The sequence below is a fragment of the Odontesthes bonariensis genome, chromosome 24, assembly GCF_027942865.1.
Source record: "Odontesthes bonariensis isolate fOdoBon6 chromosome 24, fOdoBon6.hap1, whole genome shotgun sequence".
In the NCBI taxonomy this organism is placed as follows: Eukaryota; Metazoa; Chordata; class Actinopteri; order Atheriniformes; family Atherinopsidae; genus Odontesthes; species Odontesthes bonariensis.
The window spans coordinates 3055112-3080746 of NC_134529.1; the positions used below are offsets into that span (position 1 = coordinate 3055112).

At 40.5% G+C, this 25635-nt stretch overlaps 1 protein-coding gene across 3 annotated transcripts in view; it reads left to right on the plus strand.

The window, feature by feature from the left end:
• filip1b (filamin A interacting protein 1b) overlaps positions 1–25635 on the plus strand; it is a 49040-nt gene that overhangs the window by 5146 nt on the left and 18259 nt on the right. For all 3 annotated transcript variants that reach the window (XM_075459318.1, XM_075459319.1, XM_075459317.1), the window contains exon 2: positions 24967–25240. In XM_075459318.1, the coding sequence (XP_075315433.1) occupies positions 24974–25240 (267 nt within the window). In that variant the 5' untranslated portion in view covers positions 24967–24973. The remainder of the gene's footprint in view (positions 1–24966; positions 25241–25635) is intronic.

Sequence of the window (25635 nt, forward strand, 5' to 3'; positions counted from 1 at the left end):
GTTTAAGAGCTTCTGAAACCTTTCAATCTGCTAGAAGATGGTGAATCAGGGATGTTTCCGACCCTTTAAACCTGTTTCAGCTTCTATCTGGATAACGAGAAGAAAGAAACGTTTGTTTCAGGTCAGTAAGAAGAAAAGGCTTTTAGCTTCAGGTTGAACCCTTTAACGTCCTCACTGAGGAAGAAGCAAAGGAAAATGTTTGTCCTGATTCTTTCCTTTGGGCAACGATAACCAGAACCATCTTCCACAAATGGTTTGGCGTCTCTTCAGGATGAAAGTATCAAGATTTGAAACAGCTGGGTAAATATATCATTTCTTTTAGCATTGCACGGCTACACTCAGTGGGGTCACATGTCACTGAAAGGAACGGATTATTGGCTAAATTACAATCAGACTGAGTTATTAAGTGCATGTAGACACCTTAATCTGACTATAAATTGGATCGGATCGGATTAAGACCCCCCAGATAACTCGATTGAAAGCCCAACGGGGTTAACAACTTTCCCGTTGCCATGGTTACGCATCGTAACAGTTGGAAAAAGCTACGTAATGACCTATATTGACATTGTAACGTTTAATTTTTTAGGTTTTGAGCTAGCTTTTTCTACTTTTCTGCCATCTAACAACGCTTTAAAATGAACAACAAGCAGAACAGCAGCTCAGTGTGGATGTGAACGGTAGATTTCTGAAGTTTTCTGATGTTCTAACGTGAGCTTCTCTGAAGCGGGAACATTCAGTAGCCTGTTTCTGACCTGCGTCAGGTTAGCATCTGGTGAGCTGATCCTCACTCAGTGGGGTCACATGGCACTGAAAGGATCGGATTATTGGCTAAATTACAATCAGACTGAGTTATTAAGTGCATGTATACACCTTAATCTGACTAAGAATTGGATCGGATTCAGACCCCGAGATAACTCTGTTGAAAGTCACTCTAAACCTGCTTGTAGACGCTGAAGCACGTGGTGAATCAGACTTTGCGTTCTGCGCATGCTCCAGATGTTTTCCCGGGGTCGTGACCCGGAAGTCAAAGGAGACGATATTCCTGTTGTTGTCGCCGTCAGAAAGAAACAAACAACGCGATGGAGAATGCTCCGTTGGGCATCGAGTTTGTGCAACAAGCAGCTCATCACAGAGCAAATGTAGAGGGACGTAGCTTCATCTGGCTCTACGTTCTCCATCTTTCTCCAATGCCTGAGTTTGTTGTTGTTGTTGGTGGTGAAGAGGTCAACAGGAAGTGGCTCTATTAGCAACAGCTGGAATGGGTACAGCGCCACCTATCATACCGGGGTATGACACGCTTTGTGCCTCTGATCCCATTCATTCACCGCCAGATATCCAAGGAGAATTACCCTTGCTCAGCTCATTCTTATTGTAATTTAGCCAATAATCTGATCCTTTCAGGGTCATGTGACCCCCACAAACTGTGGAACCACAAAAGGAGGTTAAAATACACAAAGGAGAGCAGAAGATGTAGACAGCTGTCTGAGGAATTTACAGCAGCTTTGGACAACAACACTGAAGCTGTCGACATCCTTGTAGTTGGGCAATGCGTCCCATCCTCCTCTGTACCTCTGTACCATGCTTCTCCCTCTCAGATCTTCCCCTGCAGAAATGCTCGTTTTTCCCCTGATTCTCAGATCGTGTTCAGTTAGAAGGTGCCAGGGAATCCTTGTCAGGGTATTTGAAGCTGAAATATAAAAAGAATCTATTAGTTTGCCTGTCTTTCAGGCTCTTTCAGGAAGGCTCCTCAGGCCAACGAACCACTGATTGGCTGCGTTCGAAACCGCATACTACATACTTGCAAACTATGCAGAGCGTTTACCCACAATGCATTTGGCTCCTGCCCGAGCCGAAATCAGCCGGCCTGAAGCTGATTTCGCTCAAGCTCTAAACTCTGTAAACTTTAGCAACATTTGAAACATTTTCAGGTGAGAAAGTAGTCGTTTAGATCCCCAACGTGTTGAAAACCTGACAAAAACCGGCTGTTTACAATTTTGTTATATCGCTTTTAAAACCCAAAACAAATGGTGTCATATTAGAAGGAGTCTTATTGTAAATGAACCTTCCATTAGAGCCACCCCGTGTTTGTGGTCTCTGACATGGAGCGGCGTAACTAAATTATCTGGTGAATAAAACCCAGATAATTCATGGATTGGATTAAATCTCTTTTTCATCCGTCCATGACTTGATAGTTTTACAACTTTTTACTCTCAGAGGGTATCCAGATGAAATCAAGGAGACATTTCCAGGAAATCCAGAGTGTTTCTCTGACATTTCAAGTTTGATATAAGAGCCGTGGCTTGAAATTTCTATGCAAATCTAATTTATCACTCATGTAGTGTTTGGATGGGAGCTGAGGGAGTGAATGATGCTTGAAAGTATCGCCTTCAGTTGGGATGAGCCTCATCTGAACTGACGCCTGGAGCAGAAATCCCTGCACATCATGACTGAAACCACAGAGGTAATCCAACTTTCTGAGGCCGTTTGTGCTGAAATCCTCGCCTTCACTCTGTCACAGTGTCTCAGAGTCTTCCAGCTGTAACCCAAGGCCAGCTGATAAGACGAGAACCATGAGCTCATTGTGCAAATGCAGCTCACTAATCTGTGTGGGGCGTTCAGCAGCGTCTGCCCTCCTGTTTGGTCTCATAACAGCGAATGCTGTTCCCATGATAGCATCACAGGGAGTGCTGGTTTGGGTACAGTTTTCTGCCCCGAGGAGGGTAAATCGTGCAGCTGATAACATGTGAAGCTGGACTTTAACCCTGAGCTCAGACCTTTTAATACAAAACCAACAGACATTTGAAGCAGAAGGACAGACTTGCTTCACTCTGTGCTCAGTTTGATGTATTTATTATGCTTAGAATTGAAAAAAAATGATCATCCGCTGACTTAATAAGAGCAGAGATGAGCTCTAAATCATGTGCCTGTTGGCTGGTCCAATGGTCCATTTGGAGTTGAGAGCTCCAATACTTTCCAACACTTTGGAAAGTCTTTGGTCAGCTGTGTTTGTAAGTGAATAAAGATGTTAAAGAAGTCAAAGATAGGACCGTCAGGCAGCAGATTCACTACTAACGTTAACTCAGTTTAACTCAAGTTAAAGGTGGGGTAGGGGATCTTTTTCTGGAACATTTTTTTACATATTGCTTGAAATACTCTTCACACCCCCATTGCAACCAATTAATTAAAAGTTTTGACACAAATATGAAAAGTTTTAGTGGCCTCTAGAACGTACAATCTAGGAAAAACAGTATCCAATCATACTGAACGGACCGTTAACAATGATTGGATTCTGATGCGTCTATCAAACTGCAACCTGCTCCTCCCTCCTCCTCCTTCCCCCTGTGCGCGTACCCTGCTCCGTGAACGAATTACGCCTCCAGAAGTTTGGCAGGAAGCTAAACTAGAGCCAGCTTGGCTAGCACCTAGCATTATTAAACGTATAGTTATAATATACTAAATACTAAATACGGCAACGATCGATGCTTGCTGTCAGAACAGCGCTCGTGCACCTTCGTGCTCGTGCGAATTCATGTACTCTAGAGGAAAGTGAAGAAAAGGGTTGGGACTTTTTACCTGTGTATTTTCAAAATGCAGCTTCGCTGGACTCAAAATCCAGGATCTCCTACCCTACCTTTAACTTGGTTTAACTCACTTAGTTAACTTGAGTTAACTCAGTTCAACTCAATAAAGTTCAGTGAATCTGAAGTGTAAAAAAAAGGAAGAATTCCCGGAAAGGATTTGAGTTAACTCAGTTTAACTTAGTTTAACTCACGTTGTGTTAACTCGAGTTAACTCACATTGTGTTAAGTCTGTTTAACTCTGTTTAACTCGTTTTTTTAATGTCTGATGATATGTTAACAAAACTTTATGAAACTTTAATAGCTGTGTTTGTACATGAATAAAGATGTTAAAGAAGTCAAAGATAGGACTGTCAGGCAGCAGATCCACTGCTAACGTTAACTCAGTTTAACTCAAGTTAACTTGGTTTAACTCAAGTTAACTTGAGTTGAACTCAATAAAGTTCAGTGAATCTGAAGAGTAAAAAAAAGGAAGAATTCCCAGAAAGAAACTGAGTTAACGTGAGTTAACTCAGTTTAACTTAGTTTAACTCAGGTTAACTCACATTGTGTTAACTCGGTTTAACTCAGTTAACTCGAGTTAACTCACGTGTTAACTCTGTTTAACTCGAGTTAACTCGTTTTTTTAATGACTGATGATATGTTAACAAAACTTTATGAAACTTTAAATGTGCAAACAAAACAGAAAAAGTTGGATGTTTCCAAAGTTTTTATTGTATTTTTTACTTCTTTTGTTGCGTCAGCCTCACAGAAACTCACTTTAATGTGCTGCTTTAATTGATGTATTTATTATGCTTAGAATTGAACAAATGATCATTCGCTGACTTAATAAGAGCAGAGATGAGCTCTAAATCATGTGCCTGTTGGCTGTTCCAATGGTCCATTTGGAGTTGAGAGCTCCAATACTTTCCAACACTTTGCAAAGTCTTTGGTCAGCTGTGTTTGTACGTGAATAAAGATGTTAAAGAAGTCAAAGATAGGACTGTCAGGCAGCAGATCCACTGCTAACGTTAACTCAGTTTAACTCAAGTTAACTTGGTTTAACTCAAGTTAACTTGAGTTGAACTCAATAAAGTTCAGTGAATCTGAAGAGTAAAAAAAAGGAAGAATTCCCAGAAAGAAACTGAGTTAACGTGAGTTAACTCAGTTTAACTTAGTTTAACTCAGGTTAACTCACATTGTGTTAACTCGGTTTAACTCAGTTAACTCGAGTTAACTCACGTGTTAACTCTGTTTAACTCGAGTTAACTCGTTTTTTTAATGACTGATGATATGTTAACAAAACTTTATGAAACTTTAAATGTGCAAACAAAACAGAAAAAGTTGGATGTTTCCAAAGTTTTTATTGTATTTTTTACTTCTTTTGTTGCGTCAGCCTCACAGAAACTCACTTTAATCTGCTGCTTTAATTGATGTATTCATTATGCTTAGAATTGAACAAATGATCATTCGCTGACTTAATAAGAGCAGAGATGAGCTCTAAATCATGTGCCTGTTGGCTGGTCCAATGGTCCATTTGGAGTTGAGAGCTCCAATACTTTCCAACACTTTGCAAAGTCTTTGGTCAGCTGTGTTTGTAAGTGAATAAAGATGTTAAAGAAGTCAAAGATAGGACTGTCAGGCAGCAGATCCACTACTTTCTACCCCTCTTTCCTTTGTATTCAATGTCAAAAGTCGAGGAGTTCCGCAAGGTTCTGTTTTAGGCCCCCTCCTCTTCTCGTTATATATGTTACCCTTGGGATCCAATTTTAGAAAGTACAACATCTCTTTTCATTGCTTTGCCGATGACGTATGTGCCGATGAAGATATCCAGACTTGGATGGAAGTAAACTTTCTGTCTTTGAACAAAGGCAAAACTGAAATCACTTTATTTGGTCAACTAAATCTGCTGGATGGACGTGACAGCGCCATTGGCTCCCTTAAGTTTTATTGTCATCCTTTTGCGAGGAACCTTGGCGTTATCCTAGAAAGTAACCTTAGGTTTGATGAACAGATATCCCATATAGTCAAGACAAGCTTCTTTCAACATAGACTGTTGGCAAAAGCGAAAGCTTATCTCCCAGGAAATGTCCTTGAAAGATTAATTCACACTTTTATTACGTCACCTTTAGATTATTGTAATTGCTTGTTTGTTGGGCTCGACCAGAAAGCATTGCGCCGTTTGCAGGTCGTTCAAAATGCTGCCACCCGCTTGCTGACTGGAAAGAAAAGGCGTGAGCACATCACCCCTGTCCTCGCCTCTTTACACCGGCTGCCTGTTCATTTTAGGATTCAGTTCAAGGTTTTATTAATTGCTTTTAAATGTGTAAATGTGTTGAGCATTTTAAAAAACTCCTCAAAACACATCTCTTCTCCTTGGCGTTCACTCCCAGCTGAGCTAGGAATCTTGGCTCTCTCGCTTTCTCTTTATCCCTCTTTTACTCTCTTTTATTTTCACTTTTAATCTTAATTTGTTTTATATTGAATGATTAGTATCCCTTGTGTTGTATTTGTTGTTGTAGTGTTTCTGATTGTTTTTATTATGCTTTTGCTTCTGTGCAGCACTTTGGTCGACTGAGGTTGTTTTAAATGTGCTCTATAAATAAACTATGACTATGTATTCACCTGCAGTTTGGGGAGCTTTATCCTCTGAATCTACCTGGTGAGGACGAGGAGAACTTAAAATAGACTTTTTAGAAATCTCTTTTCCAGGCTTAGTTGGTGTCTGCCTGACTTGTTTGTGACGACCAAACGCAGAAAGGTGGCACAGCTGTATTCAGAAGCCGAGCGCGTCTATCCATAGCCTGGCCATATAATTAGCCACTGTTGCTGCTGTGAGTAGTTTATTTAAATCTGGCATGAATCATTTAGCCTTAATCAGGAGAGATATTAAACATGGTTCTGCAGTAATCTGTGACTCAGGGTATTTATTTCAGGCTTCCCTCCAGCATTAATCTTTCAGACTCCTGTCAGACGAGCTTTGTCTAACATTGTCGAGTTAATACTCAATCAGTTTCCCTGTCTTCGTTGGTTAGTGTGAGGCTCTGTGATTGGAGACTCATGTGAGGCCACTTCGGGAGCTTTTTCCTCTCTCTCGAGACTGATTTCTGGGCCGACCACCACCCGTAGGAGGCTCATCATCGCTCAGGAGCTGGAATAGCTTGTAAAAATGTAAAATAAGCAGCGGTCAAACCCTCTTTCACACTCATGACGTCCTCCGAGTCCCCCTTCTCCCCCCTTTCTCCCTTCTCCGAGTTTATGAGGGAAGTGACTTCATGCTTAGTCCATTTGAAAGGCATGTGAGAGTTGACTGCGGGTCAGCTGCATATTGGGAGTGATGTCAGCTTTCTGGACTGGTCATCGCTGATTAGAGTTCGCACTCAAACCGCTGGGAGGTTTCCAGACTCCCAGCGGTTCGTCTCAGCCCAAAAAAAGTCTCAGCCCTGACGAGTGACGCCGTCTGGGAATGCGCTGTAATTCGGATAGTTAAAACCCAAGGTAGGAGTTAAGTGTTGGATGCCAGAAAAGATTAGTTTTACTCAGGAAAGTTTAACGTTTCATGACAGGAGATTCTTTCTTTCGCTCTGCAGAGGACAAACAGCCAAAACATCATGTCGTCTAAACAGCAAAAAATGGTCCAGTTATTTCAGCTTTAGCGAAGTAAAGAAGGAAATACAGAGCGTCAGGGAACAGAAGTTTCCACTAAATACTCAAAAACAGATATAAAAGTTCAAGTTTAGAACCCGAGTGGTAAAAAATGAACCCGAAAAATGAGTATCTTAAAGCAGGACCAGAGAGTCTGGGCAGGTATTTTTGGCTTCCTCTGCAGTAGGACTGAAATAACTGTGGAAAAACAGATTAACGGCCATACACGTGTCAATATCGGGGTTGGCAGGACACGGATGCGGACTTCAGAGGTGAGAGCAAAACTTGGTTTATTAAAGGTGGGGTAGGGGATCTTTTTCTGGAACATTTTTTTACATATTGCTTGAAATACTCTTCACACCCCCATTGCAACCAATTAATTAAAAGTTTTGACACAAATATGAAAAGTTTTAGTGGCCTCTAGAACGTACAATCTAGAAAAAATACTATCCAATCATACTGAACGGACCGTTAACAATGATTGGATTCTGATGTCGTCTATCAAACTGCAATCTGCTCCTCCCTCCCCCTCCTCCCCCTCCTTCCCCCTGTGCGCGTACCCTGCTCCGTGAACGAATTACGCGCCCAGAAGCTTGGCAGGAAGCTAAACTAGAGCCAGCTTGGCTAGCACCTAGCATTATTAAACGTATAGTTATCATATACTAAATACTAAATACGGCAACGATCGATGCTTGCCGTCAGAACAGCGCTCGTGCACCTTCGTGCTCGTGCGCGTTCATGTACTCTAGAGGAAAGTGAAGAAAAGGGTTGGGACTTTTTACCTGTGCATTTTCAAAATGCAGCTTCGCTGGACTCAAAATCCAGGATCTCCTACCCTACCTTTAACAACAAAAGACAAAACAAGGCGCGGCTGAGCCGGATGATGGAACTTAAACTGTGGAAACAAAAAAAACCTGAAGAGGACTGTGACAAAAAAAACAAAACAAAAGACATAACACGAATGAGCTTAGCTTAGCTTAGCTTAGCTTAGCTTAGCTTAGCTTAGCTTAGCTTAGTTTAGCTTAGCTTAGACTAGACTAGACTAGACGTGGCTTGGCGTGATTTTACTTGGCGTGGCTTAGCGTGGCGTGGCGTGACTTGGCTTGGCGTGGCTTAGCGTGGCGTGGCGTGGCTTGGCGTCACTTGGCTTGGCGTGGCTTAGCGTGGCTTGCCGTGATTTGGCTTGGCGTGGATTGGCGTAGCTTGGCGTGACTTGGCTTGGCGTGACTTGGGGTGGCTTGGCGTGGCATGGCGTGACTTGGCATGGCGTGTGGAAACACAAAAACCTGAAGATGACTGTGACAAAAAAAAATACATGACATGAATGAGCTTAGTTTAGCTTAGCTTAACTTAGACTAGCTTAGCTTAAACTAGATGTGGCGTAGCTTGGCGTGCCTTGGTGTGGCATGAAAAACAGAGAAAGGATTTCGCCAAAACTTATGGGGAAACCTGGAAACTAAATACTGAACTGGGAGTGCAGCTGGGGACAATGAACACAGGTGACATGAGTGAAACTGATGAGCAGAACATGGGGACAAAAAAATGGCAAAACTTAACTAAACATGAACTCAAAAACCAAGACATGAAACAACCTAAAACATGATAAAACATAGAACTAAAAATATGGGGAAAACCCCATGAACGTGACAACACGTGAGTTTTTGGATTCAAGGATTCAAAGGTTTATTGTCATATGTGCAGTTAGAAACGTGTTTCCCTGAACAATGAAATTCTTTTCTTTGTTGCCCGCACTGGATGTCCAAATGTATAATAATAAAGATAAGAAAGATAAAATAAGCATGCAACAACAATATTCTAAAAGTTTTCTTGAATAAAATAGAAATATAGAAATAAAAATATAGAAATCTGGCCTGTATACATAATGTGCAGTAGTCAGCAGTAAAGTGGTTGTGCAAAATTGAAAGTACATTCAGGTAGTCAGTAAAAGACAGTTGGTGACCCCAAGTTCAGTCTTTGGCAGAGTTCAGTGATCTGATGGCAGTGGGAAAAAAAGAGTTTTTAAATCGGGTGGTTTTGCACTTCCCACTCCTGAACCTCCGTCCTGAGGGCAGAAGTGAGAACAGTCCGTGCTGGGGGTGTGTGGGGTCGTTGATGATGCAGGCAGCTCGTCTGTGGACTCTCCGTTGGTAGATGCTCTGCAGAGATGGTTGTGGTGTTCTTGTGATCTTAGATGCAGTCTTTACCACTCTCTGCAGGCATGTGGAAGAGGCCGGCATGCCATCAAACATGTCAGGTGACCCAACAGGAAGGACCTAACAAGACATCTTTATGTACACGATGATATAATGGGATGAACACATTCAGAAAAGGGCAAAAAACAAACAGTAAATGAGAATATTCAAGTTTTTGTGTTACAGTTTGCTCTTTCTGAATAACACACATGGGCTGTGTTCGAAACCGCATACTACTCCCACTACTCCTACTAACTTTAACTTTTTTTAAGTTCCCGGATGCATACTAGATTCTCCTAAATGTTGGGTATGCATCATGAGGTTACTACTCATACTCAAACTACCCAAGATGCAACGTAACGTGACGTCGCCGATCGTCATTTCCTGTCAAAACGGCAGTTTCAAGCTAGCTACAACGAGGGTAGGTTCACTTCCTGTTTTCAAAACAAAAGCACCAATTGTATGGTAATGGCTTTCCCTATGATAAAAGGCAACGGGTATTTTATTTTGTGAAAATAACCGGAAGTGCGTTGCTCACTGCGGCTAGCTTTAGTAGCACCGAATTCGTGGGAACAAAATGGTAAACAGCCGGTATTTTGTCAGGTTTTCAACACGTTGGGGATCTAAACGACTACTTTCTCACCTGAAAATGTTTCAAATGTTGCTAAAGTTTACAGAGTTTAGAGCTTAAGGGAAATCAGCTTCAGGCCGGCTGATTTCAGCTCGGGCAGGAGCGAAATGCATTGTGGGTAAACGCTCTGCATACTGTCTGATCGATAAGTATGTAGTATGCAGTATGTAGTATGTAGTATGCAGTATGCAGTATGTAGTATGCGGTTTCAAACACAGCCATGCTCTGTATATATCTTTGATGAACAGATGACACGGACAGCCATGGAGGGGTCAGTTTGATCCCCAGTGGGATGATACTGAGCCCCACATGGCCCCCCGATGTGTTTATTAGTGTGTTATTACACAAAAAGGTTGCTGCAGACTGTGTGTAGAAGTGCTGTTTGGGTGAATGAAAGTGGCTGTATGAGTGTGTCCTAATAAGCGGGGAACATTTGGAGAGGCCGCACACCTCCGACAGACTGGAAGAGAAAGCAAAAACTGACTGAAAAGGGCTTCATTTATTCATCTGTGACTGAATGCAACGCATAGAACGACGATAAGAAACCACCAAAAGACCACCAAGAAACAACCTCACTGACACAGAGAAATCTCACAGAGACAGAAAAATCAGCATCTCTGGTTCATCTCCAGTTTCACCTGGATTAGCCATTTAAAACTTCCTTTAAAAAGCCTCTTTTTGCCTGGAAGGAGCCGTTTCTCCTGCAGGACGTGGCACACAATCCGCACCTCTGACCCCGTTTCCTGCTTGGTTTTCCCTTAACCTGTGCTGCATTTATGGGCTCTATTTTTGTAGCAGCCTCTCGGCGGCTCTTCTTCTCCCTCATCTGTGGAGGGGGGCAGATTTTTACACCCTTTATGTGCAGAAGTCTGATCCTGTCTGCTGTTTCTACGCCGGCCACATACAGTGGAAAAAGCACACATCCTTACGGTGGAGCATCAGGCGATAACACAGGAAACAGAACCAGATGGTACAAATCTTATGCCAACTATGAGTTCCTCAAACAGAAAGTAGAGTGATTCAAAACGAGTGAACTCGTTAATTATTTAACGCCGATAAATATTTCATCGCGCATTAACGCAGGTTTTATTATTTATTTTATTATTGTAAAAGTCTGTTGCTCACAGGCTTTTATTTTGTAAAAGTCTGTTGCTCACAGGCTTTTATTTTGTAAAAGTCTGCTGCTGTCTGCTGTGGAACAGGAAAAGAAAGTAATCGGCGGATCCACCAAACATGGAGAAGGGTACGGAACTTTTACTCGGCCATTTTCATGTTAAAGTTCTTCCAGACGGCGGAGTCGACAGAACCAAAGTCATCTGTAAACTCTGCCAAGTTGAATTGTCTTCTCAGCGTAGTAGTTCCAGTCTAAAATATCACTTAAAGGCAAAACACACAACTGATAGCAGCAAGTCATTCAAGGAAACAGACAGTGGAGCGAGGCTTCTACATAAAAACTACAGAAAGATGCTGATGTTAAAAGTGTGTTTGCACAACAAATGTTATGGCACTTTCATTCATATGGCAGCACATTTAAAATAAAGCTAAATGCTAAAAGCTATACGCTACTTTTGGATTCATTTTTGGATTCTGCGTACAAATGCGATTAATCGCGATTAATCAGGGAAATCATGTGATTAATTAGATTAAAAATTGTAATCGTTGCCCAGTCCTAATAAAAAAATCAGTCAAAACTAAGCTAGGAGCACAACATTCCCCGTGTTCAGACATGCCTCCTCTTCAGTCTCATTGCCTTCATTTCAGATCCGTGTTTGAACAGCTTCTGTCTCTCTTGGTACCGCGTGGCTGCGTCTCCGGTGTCTCTTTCATCCTCAACTTCTGTTTTAATCCTTTAACCCGTGTCTTAAGATTTGATTTGTTAAGTTGTAGTCAGAAACAAACAAACTGCCGTCTGTCTGAGTCTCAGAAGAAAAGTTCAAAACAAGTTGTTTTCTGGTTTTAGTTTGAATCAAATTAGCAGATTTAAACATGAAAAAGATAGACACAGCTGTCAGTATGTGACCTGTGCATGGATAACATTGGCCTGAACGCTTCCCAAATGAATCACAAAAACTCAGAAAAGACTCTGAAGGAGATATTTATTCCTTTATAAAGTCAAAGCTGAGCAGATGCAGTCGAGGTGTTACATCCAGAGGTGGGTAGGGCAGCCAAAAAGTGTCCTCAAGTAAAAGTACTGTTACTTCAGAATAATATGACTCAAGCAAAAGTAAAAAGTAGTCAGCCATATAATTACTTGAGTAAGAGTAAAAAAGTGCTCGGTGAAAAAACTACTCGAGTACTGAGTAACTGTTGAGTAACGTCTGATTTATTTGTTAACACAAGCATTCAATCAGACAGACAAAAATACTAAATAATCATCTTTAGGCAAATTAGAGTTCATCCAATTGATAAAATAAATTAAAATGAATTAATTAATTACAAAACAGCTTAAATTAAAATAATCCAGGTAAATTCAAGAACTTCAATAAAAAATAAAAGAGACTTAGGAAATGTTTAAAACATATGTAACCCATATGTAACCTAAAAAACAAACATTCATCTATCCATGGGGGAAAAAAACGAGTTTAGGAAACTTAGCGCTACATGTTTCCTCAAGTTAGATGTTGAGTTTCTGCTGAAATGTGCGTTTGTTTTGGTTGCCACAGAAGACACATAATGTAGCTGCTGTTTCTCACTCTTTGTAAGGTAAACATGCTTTCAGTATGAGGCCTCGTCTGCGTCTTCATTTCCCACCGTTGGTTCTGACATTTTTCATCTGTTTCTTTCTTTGTTTGCTACGACTGCTAATGCTAAAGCTAACCCGTCCCGCCGCTGAGATCGAGTACGGTCACGCGGCCAGCTGTTCGCTGCAGATTATAATTGTTCTATTTGCGATACGACAGGCTGAAGGTGGAAATGTGAGCCGGCACTGACACTGAAGTCCCGACTCTAAGTGTCACTATTTACAGCACAAGAGCTCTTTAGACTGATGTTAGTCATGTGCTGCGATGTTGAGTGGTTTCTGACAGAGACGTCAGAGCTCAGAGCAACATGCTGATTTCCACTTGGAACTCTGCCGCCTGCACTTTATTTTAGGGTATCCTAAAATCCACTCTGTGGATTACCTGCTCTGCCTGCCATTTATCAGCAAATGTTGTTGGAAAATGGAAAAGCTTCAGCTGCAGAGGAGAGAAAGAAAGAATTAAATGAGTCACTTTGGCCTCATTTACAGCTCTTAATATGAAGTTGAAATCACAATAAAAACCCGTTAACCCTAATCCCTGATGGGGGACATTTTTCTCCACTTGGGGTGTACTTTCTCCTCTAATTTCACACTGGAAATAGTGATACTCATCATATTTGGTCCAGTTGTGCATTTTTGACTATTTTTTTTAATTTCAAACACACATCATATACAATGTAATTTTTCATTGTGTAGAAAAAAAACTCCTTAATTTCTGAAAAAGGGACATTTTTGTCACCTTTTAAAACATCTTAAAAACATCATATATTAATATTTTTTCCACTTTTTTCATAAATCTTTTCTTCCACTTCAGTTCTGATCATAATTACCAAGTTTTCAATTATTTAAAAAAGAAAGTAACCCTTTAGATGCCAATTTGAACTTTTTAGCCCAAATTTTAAGCCTTTAGGTGCCAGAATTTTCAAAATATGGAATGCAAAGTGGAATTGTTGAGTATGGATAATTATGGTCTGGGATATGTCAATGATTAGCAACAACATTGATTTTTAGGGATTTTTAATTTTTTTGTTATGCCTGATTTAAAAAAACAAAACAACAAAAAATAACTCCTTAATTTCTGAAAAGGGACATTTTTGTCTCCTTTTAAAACATCTTAAAAACATCATATATTTATATTTTTTTCACTTTTTTTCATAAATCTTTTCTTCCACTTCAGTTCTGATCATAACTACCAAGTTTTCAATTATTTAAAAAAGAAAGTAACCCTTTAGATGCCAATTTGAACTTTTTAGCCCAAATTTTAAGCCTTTAGGTGCCAGTAGTTTCAAAATATGGAATGCAAAGTGGAATTATTGAGTAGGGATAATTATGGTCTGGGATATGTCAATGATTAGCAACAACATTGATTTTTAGGGATTTTTAATTTTTTTGTTATGCCTGATTTAAAAAAAAAACTCCTTAATTTCTGAAAATGGCCTTTTTTGTCCCCTTCTAAAATGATCTCCAAAATACCATATGTTAATATTTTTTTCCACTTTTATTTTCATAAATCTTTTCTTCCACTTCAGTTCTGATCATAAACACCAATTTTTCAATTATTTTCAAAAAATTAACCCTTTAAATACTTGTGTATATGAGGTAAACACCAATTTCTGTTAAAAACACACACACAAAAACTGCTGTATTTTCAATGTATGCAGTGCAAAGTGAAATATTCTATGGGGGATTATTAGGTCTGGGATATGTCATTGATGAGCTACAACATCAGTTTTTATAGATTTTTAGTTTTTCTGCAGTGGCAGATTACAGAAACGGCTCCCATAGACATCCATTATAATTTGCATTTAAAGGGTTAATGTTTTGAAAACAATTGAAAACTTGGTAGTTATGATCAGAACTGAAGTGGAAGAAAAGATTTATTTTAAAAAAAGTGGAAAAAATATTAATAAATTATGTTTTTAGGTCGTTTTAAAAGGGGACAAAAATGTCCCTTTTCAGAAATTAAGGATTTATTTTTTTTAATCAGACATAGCAAAAAAATTAAAAATCCCTAAAAATTAATGTTGTTGCTAATCATTGACATATCCCAGACCATTATTATCCCTACTCAATAATTCCACTTTGCATTCTACATATTGAAAATATAGCAGTTTTTGTGGGTTTTCTTTACAGAAATTGGCGTTTACATCATATAAACCAGTATTTAAAGGGTTAATTTTTTTGAAAATAAATGAAAACTTGGTAGTTATGATCAAAACTGAAGTAGAATAAAAGACCTATGAAAAAAAAGCGGAAAAAAATATTAACATATGTTTTTAAGTTGTTTTAAAAGGGGACAAAAATGTCCCCTTTCAGAAATTAAGTTGTGTTTTAAATCAGGTATGAGGGTTAAACTGTGAATGAATGAGAAAAATCCTTAAATTTAATCTAATCTTTGGATGTTTGATGTGTTTGTGAACCCGTGTTGCTGCTAAGTTAAGTGACTATTTAATCAAAAATGACCTTTTTCCAGTGGGCCTCACCTCCTGCATCTTTCTCACCACTTGGTGTGTTTTATAAGCACAGCTGGAAAGAAGCAAAGCTCCAAACAGCTGGCGGGTTCCTGCCAGCTGAGCTCATGGAGCTCACGAACCTCCTGCAGGCTTTCCACTTAAAACTGCATCCTCTCGCTGGGTTTAAGTGTCAGACATGAGAGCAGGATGCAAACTCAATAAAAAGAAATACCAGCGAAGGTCTGAGGACGTAAAGACAAGAAAATAAACCAGTTTAGTCGTAGTGAGCTGGTTCCTCTGATCCCAGCCGAGAGGAAGGACGTTTCTGCATAAATAAGCTGTTTTCCAGACACTTTAAAGAGAGTTTTGGAGGCAACATTTGCTTTTTAAATGCACTGGATTTGGCAGGAGGTGATCAGTGAGGATTCCGTCAGCAAAGTCCAGGTTTGACGTACAAACCTTCTTCCATTTAGGAGGAAACTGTAGTTTTCTGGTAAGATGTAGATAAACATGTGTTAAAGTCACATAAGGCTTCATAAACAAGGTCCCGACTCTGCTGTCAGATGATACGCTTATATTTTCATCACAAGATCAAGGGTTTAATGTAAAATAATCAGTGTTCGTAGGCCTGACACACTAAAACAAACAACTCATAAGATTTACTTAAAAAACCCTTTGTAAGTATTTGCACTCACATGATTTAAGTAATATTTAATGCTGCTATATTAAGTTATATTTATTTAAACAAATTAAGTAAAGTCTACTTGTTTTTCATAGGCAGGAACATCATTTTACTCAAAATTTTAAGTAAATTTTATATATCTGTAGTATTTGCTGTTATGAAGTAACTTAGTAGATTTTAACGAAACACTTTCAGAGTAAAGTTTATGTAGTATTTCTAGGTTTATGTACATACAACTATTAAACATTTAAATTGTATGAGGAAACCTAAGTAAAACTTACTCTTCCCCCATAATTCATGTATTACGTTAATAAAATGTTTAATTTTACTTAAGAAGCTCTAGTTCTAGTTCAGCCCTAGTCTTTAGTTGATGAAGTTTAATAAAGTAAATGTGTATTTATCCCTGTGCTGCTGCAGCCGATCATAACAACAAGTTATAGAGGCTTCTCTGGTGCTTCTGGGGAGAATGGAAGTCAAAAATTAGATGTCTAACTGAATCAGTGTTACAGCTGTTAGAAAGATCGAATTAGTTTGAATCAGAATTCGACTGAAAGCAACAGGTGATGAACATAAAATTCACAACATAAGTTCCTTTGTATCCGAGGCCCTTCTGTGACGCAGCGACTTTATTCCTTTATTCCTGAAAAACCACCTTAGGAAGCTGAAGGTTTCCACATTTAGTCACATCTGCACATGAAAAACACCAAGTTTGAAGAAGCTGAGTTAGAGAAACTGGAAAAAGTTGGAGCCGATGTGTCACGTCAAACGTCACATAGAAAGAAATCAAATTACTGGAGCGAGAAAAACAAAAATCAGAAATCTTCAGGCAGTCTTTTGACACACTTTTCTGCCCCAAAAGGAGATTTTTTAACATGCAACAGAACGTTGCATGTTAGGCTCTGGGCTCCTGTTTTTCTTTTTAAAGCTACTCCACCTTTGAATCGTGCCGGGTGTCTTTAATGCTCTTCCAGTTCCGCAGAACACGCTATGAATGCAGCTCTCGCCCATCAGTTGCAGGTGTAACTTAATCTGAAGGCTGATCTGTCTGTGCAGAATACTCAGTCACAGTCAGTGTAAGTGCAACTAATTGCTGTCCTCGCAGCTGTTTGTTTGGTGGAACTTAAAGGGGTATTTTTAGGGTCTCACTGTTTACGTCTATGGCATGGGGGAAACCCCGGGGCCATCACTTTGAAAAGCATCAACAACCTTCCAGCTCCTCCTCTCTTCCACATCAACATTAAACGTAAATAAATCAGCTCATGGTCCAGTCCCTGATAGAAAATCCAATGTTTGACTGTTTTATATTTGTCTTGCACCCAACATCACCAGGATCTGGCTGAATAATGATGAAAAATTAGTTCTTTGTGATATTTTACAGCTTACAACACAGACAGGGCTAACACATACAGAGCTAACATAGACAGCTAACACAGACGGGGCTAACACAGGCAGGGCTAACACAGACAGGGCTAACACAGACAGCTAACACAGACAGCTAACACAGACAAGGCTAACACAGACAAGGCTAACACAGACAGGGCTAACACAGACAGGGCTAACACAGACAGCTAACACAGACAGCTAACACAGACAGGAATAACACAGACAGCTAACACAGACAGAGCTAACACAGACAGAGCTAACACAGACAGGGCTAACACAGACAGCTAACACAGACAGAGCTAACACAGACAGCTAACACAGACAGGGCTAACACAGATAGAGCTAACACATACAGGACTAACACAGACAGCTAACACAGACAGGGCTAACACAGACAGGGCTAACAGACAGCTAAAACAGACAGGGCTAACATAGACAGGGCTAACACAGACAGAGCTAACACAGACAGAGCTAACACAGACAGGGCTAACACAGACAGCTAACACAGACAGAGCTAACACAGACAGCTAACACAGACAGGGCTAACACAGATAGAGCTAACACATACAGGACTAACACAGACAGCTAACACAGACAGGGCTAACACAGACAGGGCTAACACAGACAGCTAAAACAGACAGGGCTAACATAGACAGAGCTATCAGAGACAGCTAAAACAGACAGGGCTAACATAGACAGAGCTATCAGAGACAGCTAAAACAGACAGGGCTAACATAGACAGGGCTAACACAGACAGGGCTAACACAGACAGGGCTAACACAGACAGCTAAAACAGACAGGGCTAACATAGACAGGGCTAACACAGACAGGGCTAACACATACAGGGCTAACACAGACAAGGCTAACACAGACAGGGCTTACACATACAGGGCTAACACAGACAAGGCTAACACAGACAGGGCTAACACAGACAGCTAACACAGACAGAGCTAACACAGACAGCTAACATAAACAGGGCTAACACAGACAGCTAAAACAGACAGGGCTAACACAGACAGGGCTAACATAGACAGAGCTATCAGAGACAGAGCTAACACAGACAGCTAACACAGACAGGGCTAACACAGACAGGGCTAACATAGACAGGGCTAACACAGACAGAGCTATCAGAGACAGAGCTAACACAGACAGCTAACACAGACAGCTAACACAGACAGAGCTAACATAGACAGGGCTAACATAGACAGGGCTAACACAGACAGGGCTAACATAGACAGGGCTAACAACCTCGCCTGTTCACATTTACATCCATTTAGAATCACCAGTGGACCTAACGTGCATGCTTTTGGATGATGGGAGGAAGCTTCCTGAAGAAAACAAGGAGCAGTAACCACCACACCTTGAAAATATTTTAAGGTAGTGATCAGCTGCCCTTCAACACCTGGAAATTGAAACTAGGTATGAAAAACGAGAAGTAAGCAAAATTCAATAAAATACACGAGGAAATAAATATTTAAAGTTGAATAAGACACAAAAACAAAATAACCGAAACAGGAGAAAAGCTCTTCTTCTGCAGTAAAACGCCTTTAAACATGCAGATCAGAACCAGACGCTTGTCGTTCCGGGTCCAACCTCTGATGACCTTCTTATTACTGGATAAGCTTACCGAACGATCTGCAGCCAACATACCTCCGTCACCAGTTACTCACAGTCGGTCTTACATGTCGACCACAGGCCACAGCTGTCGGAGGTTTTATCTGTACTATAAATCAGAGGGCAGTTTGGCCTTGTCATGTCTCTTTAAATATCTCTCCCCAAGAAAAAACAAAGATGAGATCTACAGTGTACCTAAAAGATAATGGGCTGTGTTCGAATCCGCATACTACATACTACATACTACATACTGCATACTACATACTGCATACTTCCATTCTGCATACTCATCGATCAGACAGTATGCAGAGCGTTTACCCACAATGCATTTGGCTCCTGCCCGAGCCGAAATCAGCCGGCCTGAAGCTGATTTCTCTTAAGCTCTAAACTCTGTAAACTTTAGCAACATTTGAAACATTTTCAGGAGAGAAAGTAGTCGTTTAGATCCCCAACGTGTTGAAAACCTGACAAAATACCGGCTGTTTACCATTTTGTTCCCACGAATTCGGCGCTACTAAAGCTAGCCGCAGTGAGCAACACACTTCCGGTTATTTTCACAAAATAAAATACCCGTTGCCTTTTATCATAGGGAAAGCCATTACGATACAATTGGTGCTTTTGTTTTGAAAACAGGAAGTGAACCTACCCTCGTTGTAGCTAGCTTGAAACTGCCGCTTTGACAGGAAATGACGATCGGCGACGTCACGTTACGTTGCATCTTGGGTAGTTTGAGTATGAGTAGTAACCTCATGATGCATACCCAACATTTCGGAGAATCTAGTATGCATCCGGGAACTTCTCGCTTACTAAAACTCGCTTACAAACTCAAAAAGTTAGTAGGAATAGTAGGAGAAGTACTCAGGCACTGAAAGGATCGGATTATTGGCTAAATTACAATCAGAATGAGCTGAGTAAGGGTAATTCTCCTTGGATATGTGGCGGTGAATGAATGGGATCAGAGGCACAAAGCGTGTCATACCCCAGTATGATAGGTGGCGCTGTACCCATTCCAGCTGTTGCTAATAGAGCCACTTCCTGTTGACCTCTTCACCACCAACAACAACAACAAACTCAGGCATTGGAGAAAGATGGAGAACGCAGAGCCAGATGAAGCTACGTCCCTCTACATTTGCTCTGTGATGAGCTGCTTGTTGCACAAACTCGATGCCCAACGGAGCATTCTCCATCGCGTTGTTTGTTTCTTTCTGACGGCGACAACAACAGGAATATCGTCTCCTTTGACTTCCGGGTCACGACCCCGGGAAAACATCTGGAGCATGCGCAGAACGCAAAGTCTGATTCACCACGTGCTTCAGCGTCTACAAGCAGGTTTAGAGTGACTTTCAACCCAGTTATCTCGGGGTCTGAATCCCATCCAATCCAGTTCTTAGTCAGATTAAGGTGTCTACATGCACTTAATAACTCAGTCTGATTGTAATTTAGCCAATAATCCGATCCTTTCAGTGCCATGTGACCCCACTGAGTGTCTTTTGTATCCCTCAGGCAGGATACTGAACCCTACATCGACCCCAGTGTGTCACCCTCTGTGTGTTAGACAGACAAAAGTGTTTTAAAGGCTGTAAAGACTAAGAAGTGTGGCACAAATCTGTGTGTGAATGGAAGAATGTAGCTCAAAGATCTTTGGCTGAGTTGCAAAATTAATGCATCAGTAACATATGCTGTCACTTTAAGAAATATCTGTTATATATATCAAATCATCAAATCAAATCAAATTTATATGTAGCACATTTCATGTACAAACAGTTCAAAGTGCTTTACATAGAATAAAAGCATTGCAGCAGGGAGTGCAAGAAGCATTAAAAATACATAAAAGAATATAAAGAGAAACAAATAAAATCATTTAAATGAATTTAAAATCAGGCAACAGTCTAGATAAGTTAAAAGATATTTCATGCATAGACACATGAGAACAGAAATGTCTTTAACCTGGATTTAAAAATGTCTCCATTTGGTGAAAGTTTAATCTCCACTGGCAGTTTGTTCCACTTGTTTGCAGCATAACAGCTAAATGCTGCTTCTCCATGTTTAGTCTGGACTCTGGACTGGACCAGCTGACCTGAGTCCTTGGATCTCAGAGCTCTGCTGGCTTTATATTCTCTGAACAGATCACAGATTGTAAACCATCAGCAGGCTTTTAAAATCTATTCTGTGACTGACTGGAAGCCAGAGTAAAGATTTTAAAGCTGCTGTGATGTGTTCAGATCTCTTAGTCCGGGTTAAAACTCCAGCAGCAGCGTTCTGGATGAGCTGCAGATGTTTAATGCTCTTTGTGGGAAGTCCAGTTAAAAGAGCGTTACAGTGATGGAGTCTGCTGGAGATGAATGTATGGAGGAGTTTCTCCTGGAAACCTTTAATTCTGCTGATGTTTCTGAGGTGGTAAAAAGCTGCCTTGGTGACAGCTTTGATGTGGCTGCTGAAAGTCAGATTACATTACATTACACTTAGCTGACGCTTTTTATCCAAAGCGACTTACATCTATTTAGATACAGGGTATTGGTTACAGGTCCTGGAGCAATGTGGGGTTAGGTGCCTTGCTCAAGGGCACTTCAGCCATGAATAGAGGTATAGGGAGAGGTAATGGCGGGACTTGAACTTGCAACCTTCTGATCTTAAGTCCGCCTCCCTAATCACTAGGCCATGGCTGCCCTAGTCTATCAACACTCCGAGGTTACCAACTTGGTCAGTGATTGTAAGGTCCCGAGTCTCAAGATATTTACCAACGCTGACCCTCTTCTATATTGCACAGGGCTGGGCGAGTTAACTCGTTGATTATTTAATGCGATAAACATTTTATCGCGCATTAACACGTGTTCTATTATTTATTTTATTATTGTAAAAGTCTGCTGCTCACAGGCTTTTATTCTGTAAAAGTCTGTTGCTCACAGGCTTTTATTTTGTAAAAGTCTGTTGCTCACAGGCTTTTATTTTGTAAAAGTCTGTTGCTCACAGGCTTTTATTCTGTAAAAGTCTGTTGCTCACAGGCTTTTATTTTGTAAAAGTCTGTTGCTCACAGGCTTTTATTTTGTAAAAGTCTGCTGCTCACAGGCTTTTATTTTGTAAAAGTCTGTTGCTCACAGGCTTTTATTCTGTAAAAGTCTGCTGCTGTCTGCTGTGGAACAGGAAAAGAAAGTAATCGGCGGATCCACCAAACATGGAGAAGGGTACAGAACTTTTACTCGGCCATTTTCATGTTAAAGTTCTTCCAGACGGCGGAGTCGACAGAACCAAAGTCATCTGTAAACACTGCCAAGTTGAATTGTCTTCTCAGCGTAGTAGTTCCAGTCTAAAATATCACTTAAAGGCAAAACACACAACTGATAGCAGCAAGTCATTCAAGGAAACAGACAGTGGAGCGAGGCTTCTACATAAAAACTACAGAAAGATGCTGATGTTAAAAGTGTGTTTGCACAACAAATGTTATGGCACTTTCATTCATATGGCAGCACATTTAAAATAAAGCTAAATGCTAAAAGCTATACGCTACTTTTGGATTCATTTTGGGATTCTGCATACAAATGCGATTAATCGTGATTAATCAGGGAAATCATGTGATTAACTAGATTAAACATTTTAATCGTTGCCCAGCCCTAATATTATATAAAACCAAAACTGAAGAACTAACATCAGGCTTGAAATAAGACCCTTTTAGGTAACTTTTTAACCAACATTATACAAATGTAAGTGAGTCACTGAGCAGAGCCGGTGAGTAAACAGTGAGCAGAAGCTCCACAAATACAGACGGTCTGTTTGTTTACAGGATGTGCTGTTTTCCTTCTGGTTGCCAACTGTTGCATGAAAGAGGTTTGCAGGCATCAGATGAACCCGCCCGCCACATGCCTACAGTGTTGTATCAGATAAGTCAACAGTTTACGTTCACAAGACAAACTCTGATTCATCGTTTCACTGAGACCTCTTCAGTGTTACGCCAAAGTGAAGAGTGGAGACGGTTGGAGCGTCGCTCTCTTTTTCAAGGGGCCAGATTCAGAAATAGAACAAATTAAGAAAGAAAAAACAAATCTGTACGTGTTTCATCCGTGAAAATATCCGCAGATATTAGCAGAGCTTCCAGAAGAAGAAGAAGTCTGATACGTGAGAATTTTTTTTTAAAAAAGATTAAATTTACATGAAACAAAATTGCTCTGTAAATAATTGAGTGTGCATTTAATTTGACTTGGTCTCTTGATGATTAAATGTTGCATTTTAATTCGTCATTTATGTATGAAGTGAGTCTACAAATTGCTGCAGTTTTGCATAAACGATGTGTCTCTGGGTAGCATCGTTAGCCTCTCACTCAACACTGACACCACAGAAGAAGACACATCGGCTGTGTTCGAAACTGCATACTTCCATACTACATACTTCCATACTAAATACTCATAGATCAGACAGTATGCAGAGCGTTTACCCACAATGCATTTCGCTTCTGCCCGAGCCGAAATCAGCCGGCCTGAAGCTGATTTCTCTTAAGCTCTAAACTCTGTAAACTTTAGCAACATTTGAAACATTTTCAGGTGAGAAAGTAGTCGTTTAGATCCCCAACGTGTTGAAAACCTGACAAAATACCGGCTGTTTACAAGGAGAATTACCCTCGCTCAGCTCATTCTTATTGTAATTTAGCCAATAATCCGATCCTTTCACTGAGTCACTCATCATCTCCCATTATGCTAAATGTATCACTGATAAGGTTAGCTCTGGTTAATAACCTGAAACCACAACAAACAGATGCCTTTAGATAGAAACGTGTCACATTAGACACCTTCCGGCGTTTGTTTTTCAAAGCAGAAAAATCCCCAGAGAGTATCTGAGGACGAATTCACACCCAGAAACCCTGAAACTCTTCTCTGTTTGAAGCCTGAACATCCAGGGACTCAGCCTCAGGTCTGTCTGCTTCTCCTTCTCCGTGCGACCGCGCTGAAGGTTGCATGAAGACGTCTCCGCAGTAACGCTCAGATGTGGGAGATCTTGGCATGTCCCCCGACACAACTATTAATACAAGCGGCTGTAATGTTGGTTGCTACCAGGTGCCTGCCAGGATTCCCTGTGTCTGAGTCACCACCTACTTTCATCCAGACCTGCAGAATCAACAAACTTTGGCCTCGTTTGCATTGCTGATCAATTTCTTATCTCAGCGACCCTCAATTAGAAGAAAAATAACTCAAAATAACTCAAAATAACTCAAAATAACTCAAAATAACTCACACATCAAGAATAGTTTGAGCTTTAAGAACTGTCAACATCTCAGGTCTTTAGGAACAGGTTTGCTTTCTTTGCTTTCTTTGCTTTTCTTTACTTTTCTTCAGTTTTTATGGATCAGATGTGTGGAACCAACTCCCAGATATCTGCAGGTCTGCGTCAACTCTTCTTCTTTTAAATCAATCCTCAAGACTTTCCTGCGCTCCGCTGTATTTAATCAACAAACTTTGATGAATAAATATCACTGCAATGCATCTTTCCAGATGTTTACCAGATGAGACACCGTCATCACTTACTTTTGTTGTAGGACTGAAGTGCAAAAACTTCACGAGATGATGTGAAAACGTGTGCTGATACAACATTAAAACTCAGTGGTGTGCACAGACTCTTTGAAGGGCAGGGGCGGAAATAAAAAAAAGGGCAAATATAGCACATCCTCACCACTGTAGAGAGCACTTGAGCACGTGTTTTGGCTCCTGAGAGGGCACTTTAGCACACGTTTTGGCTCCCAAGGGGGCACTTTAGCACGTGTTTTGGCTCCCAAGGGAGCACTTTAGCACGTGTTTTGGCTCCCAAGGGGGCACTTTAGCACATGTTTTGGCTACCAAGGGAGCACTTTAGCACATGTTTTGGCTCCCAAGGGAGCACTTTAGCACACGTTTTGGCTCTCGTGAGGAGGCACTTTAGCACATGTTTTGGCTCCCGAGAGGGCGTGGCCCCCCCTTCCCCACCCCTGTGAACGCCACTTCTAAAACAAACGTCTGAAAGGAAGTAAAACATTAGAAAATCTTACAGAAAAACCTGCATGATTGTTTCACAGTTTGATTTATTTAAATATTCTGCTACCCTTCACAGATAAAACATGCGATCCAGGAGTTGCACCGTGGAGGGTCCAGATGAGGGACACATTCAGCCCACGAAAGGCTTCATAAAGCAGGAAGAGGAGATGACACCAGAGCTGACAAAGAGGAGGATAAAAGTTCAAACAGAGGAAAACGATGAAAGGACGGGCATGTCTGGAACAGCAAAGAAACCTAAGAAAGCTGCAGAGAGCCGGAAAGCAAATACACCAGATCTGTCAAAGAAGGACCTGATTCACCTGCTGGGAGTCATGGAAGGAGAAGTTCAGGTACAAATCGAATAGTTTCTGCATTTCTGTGAAGATCTGCTGTTACTTTAACTGCAGCTGGTGTTGTAGGTTGAGTCATTTAGGAATTAAAGGATATCTTTTAATTTATCTGGACTGTTGCGCGTTTCTAAATTAATTTAAATTATTTTAATTGTTTTGCTTTATATTCTTTTGTGTATTTTTAATGCTTCTTCCACTCCCTGCTGCAATGCTTTTATTTTATGTAAAGCACTTTGAACTGTTTTGTATATGAAATGTGCTACAAATAAATTTGATTTGATTTGATTAAACGACTTGGTTAAGTTTAGGAATCAGGCAAAATTGTTTAATCCCCAAAAGGAAATCATGTTTCTGCTGTATGGATTATTGTTACAGATAAATAACTCAATTAAATT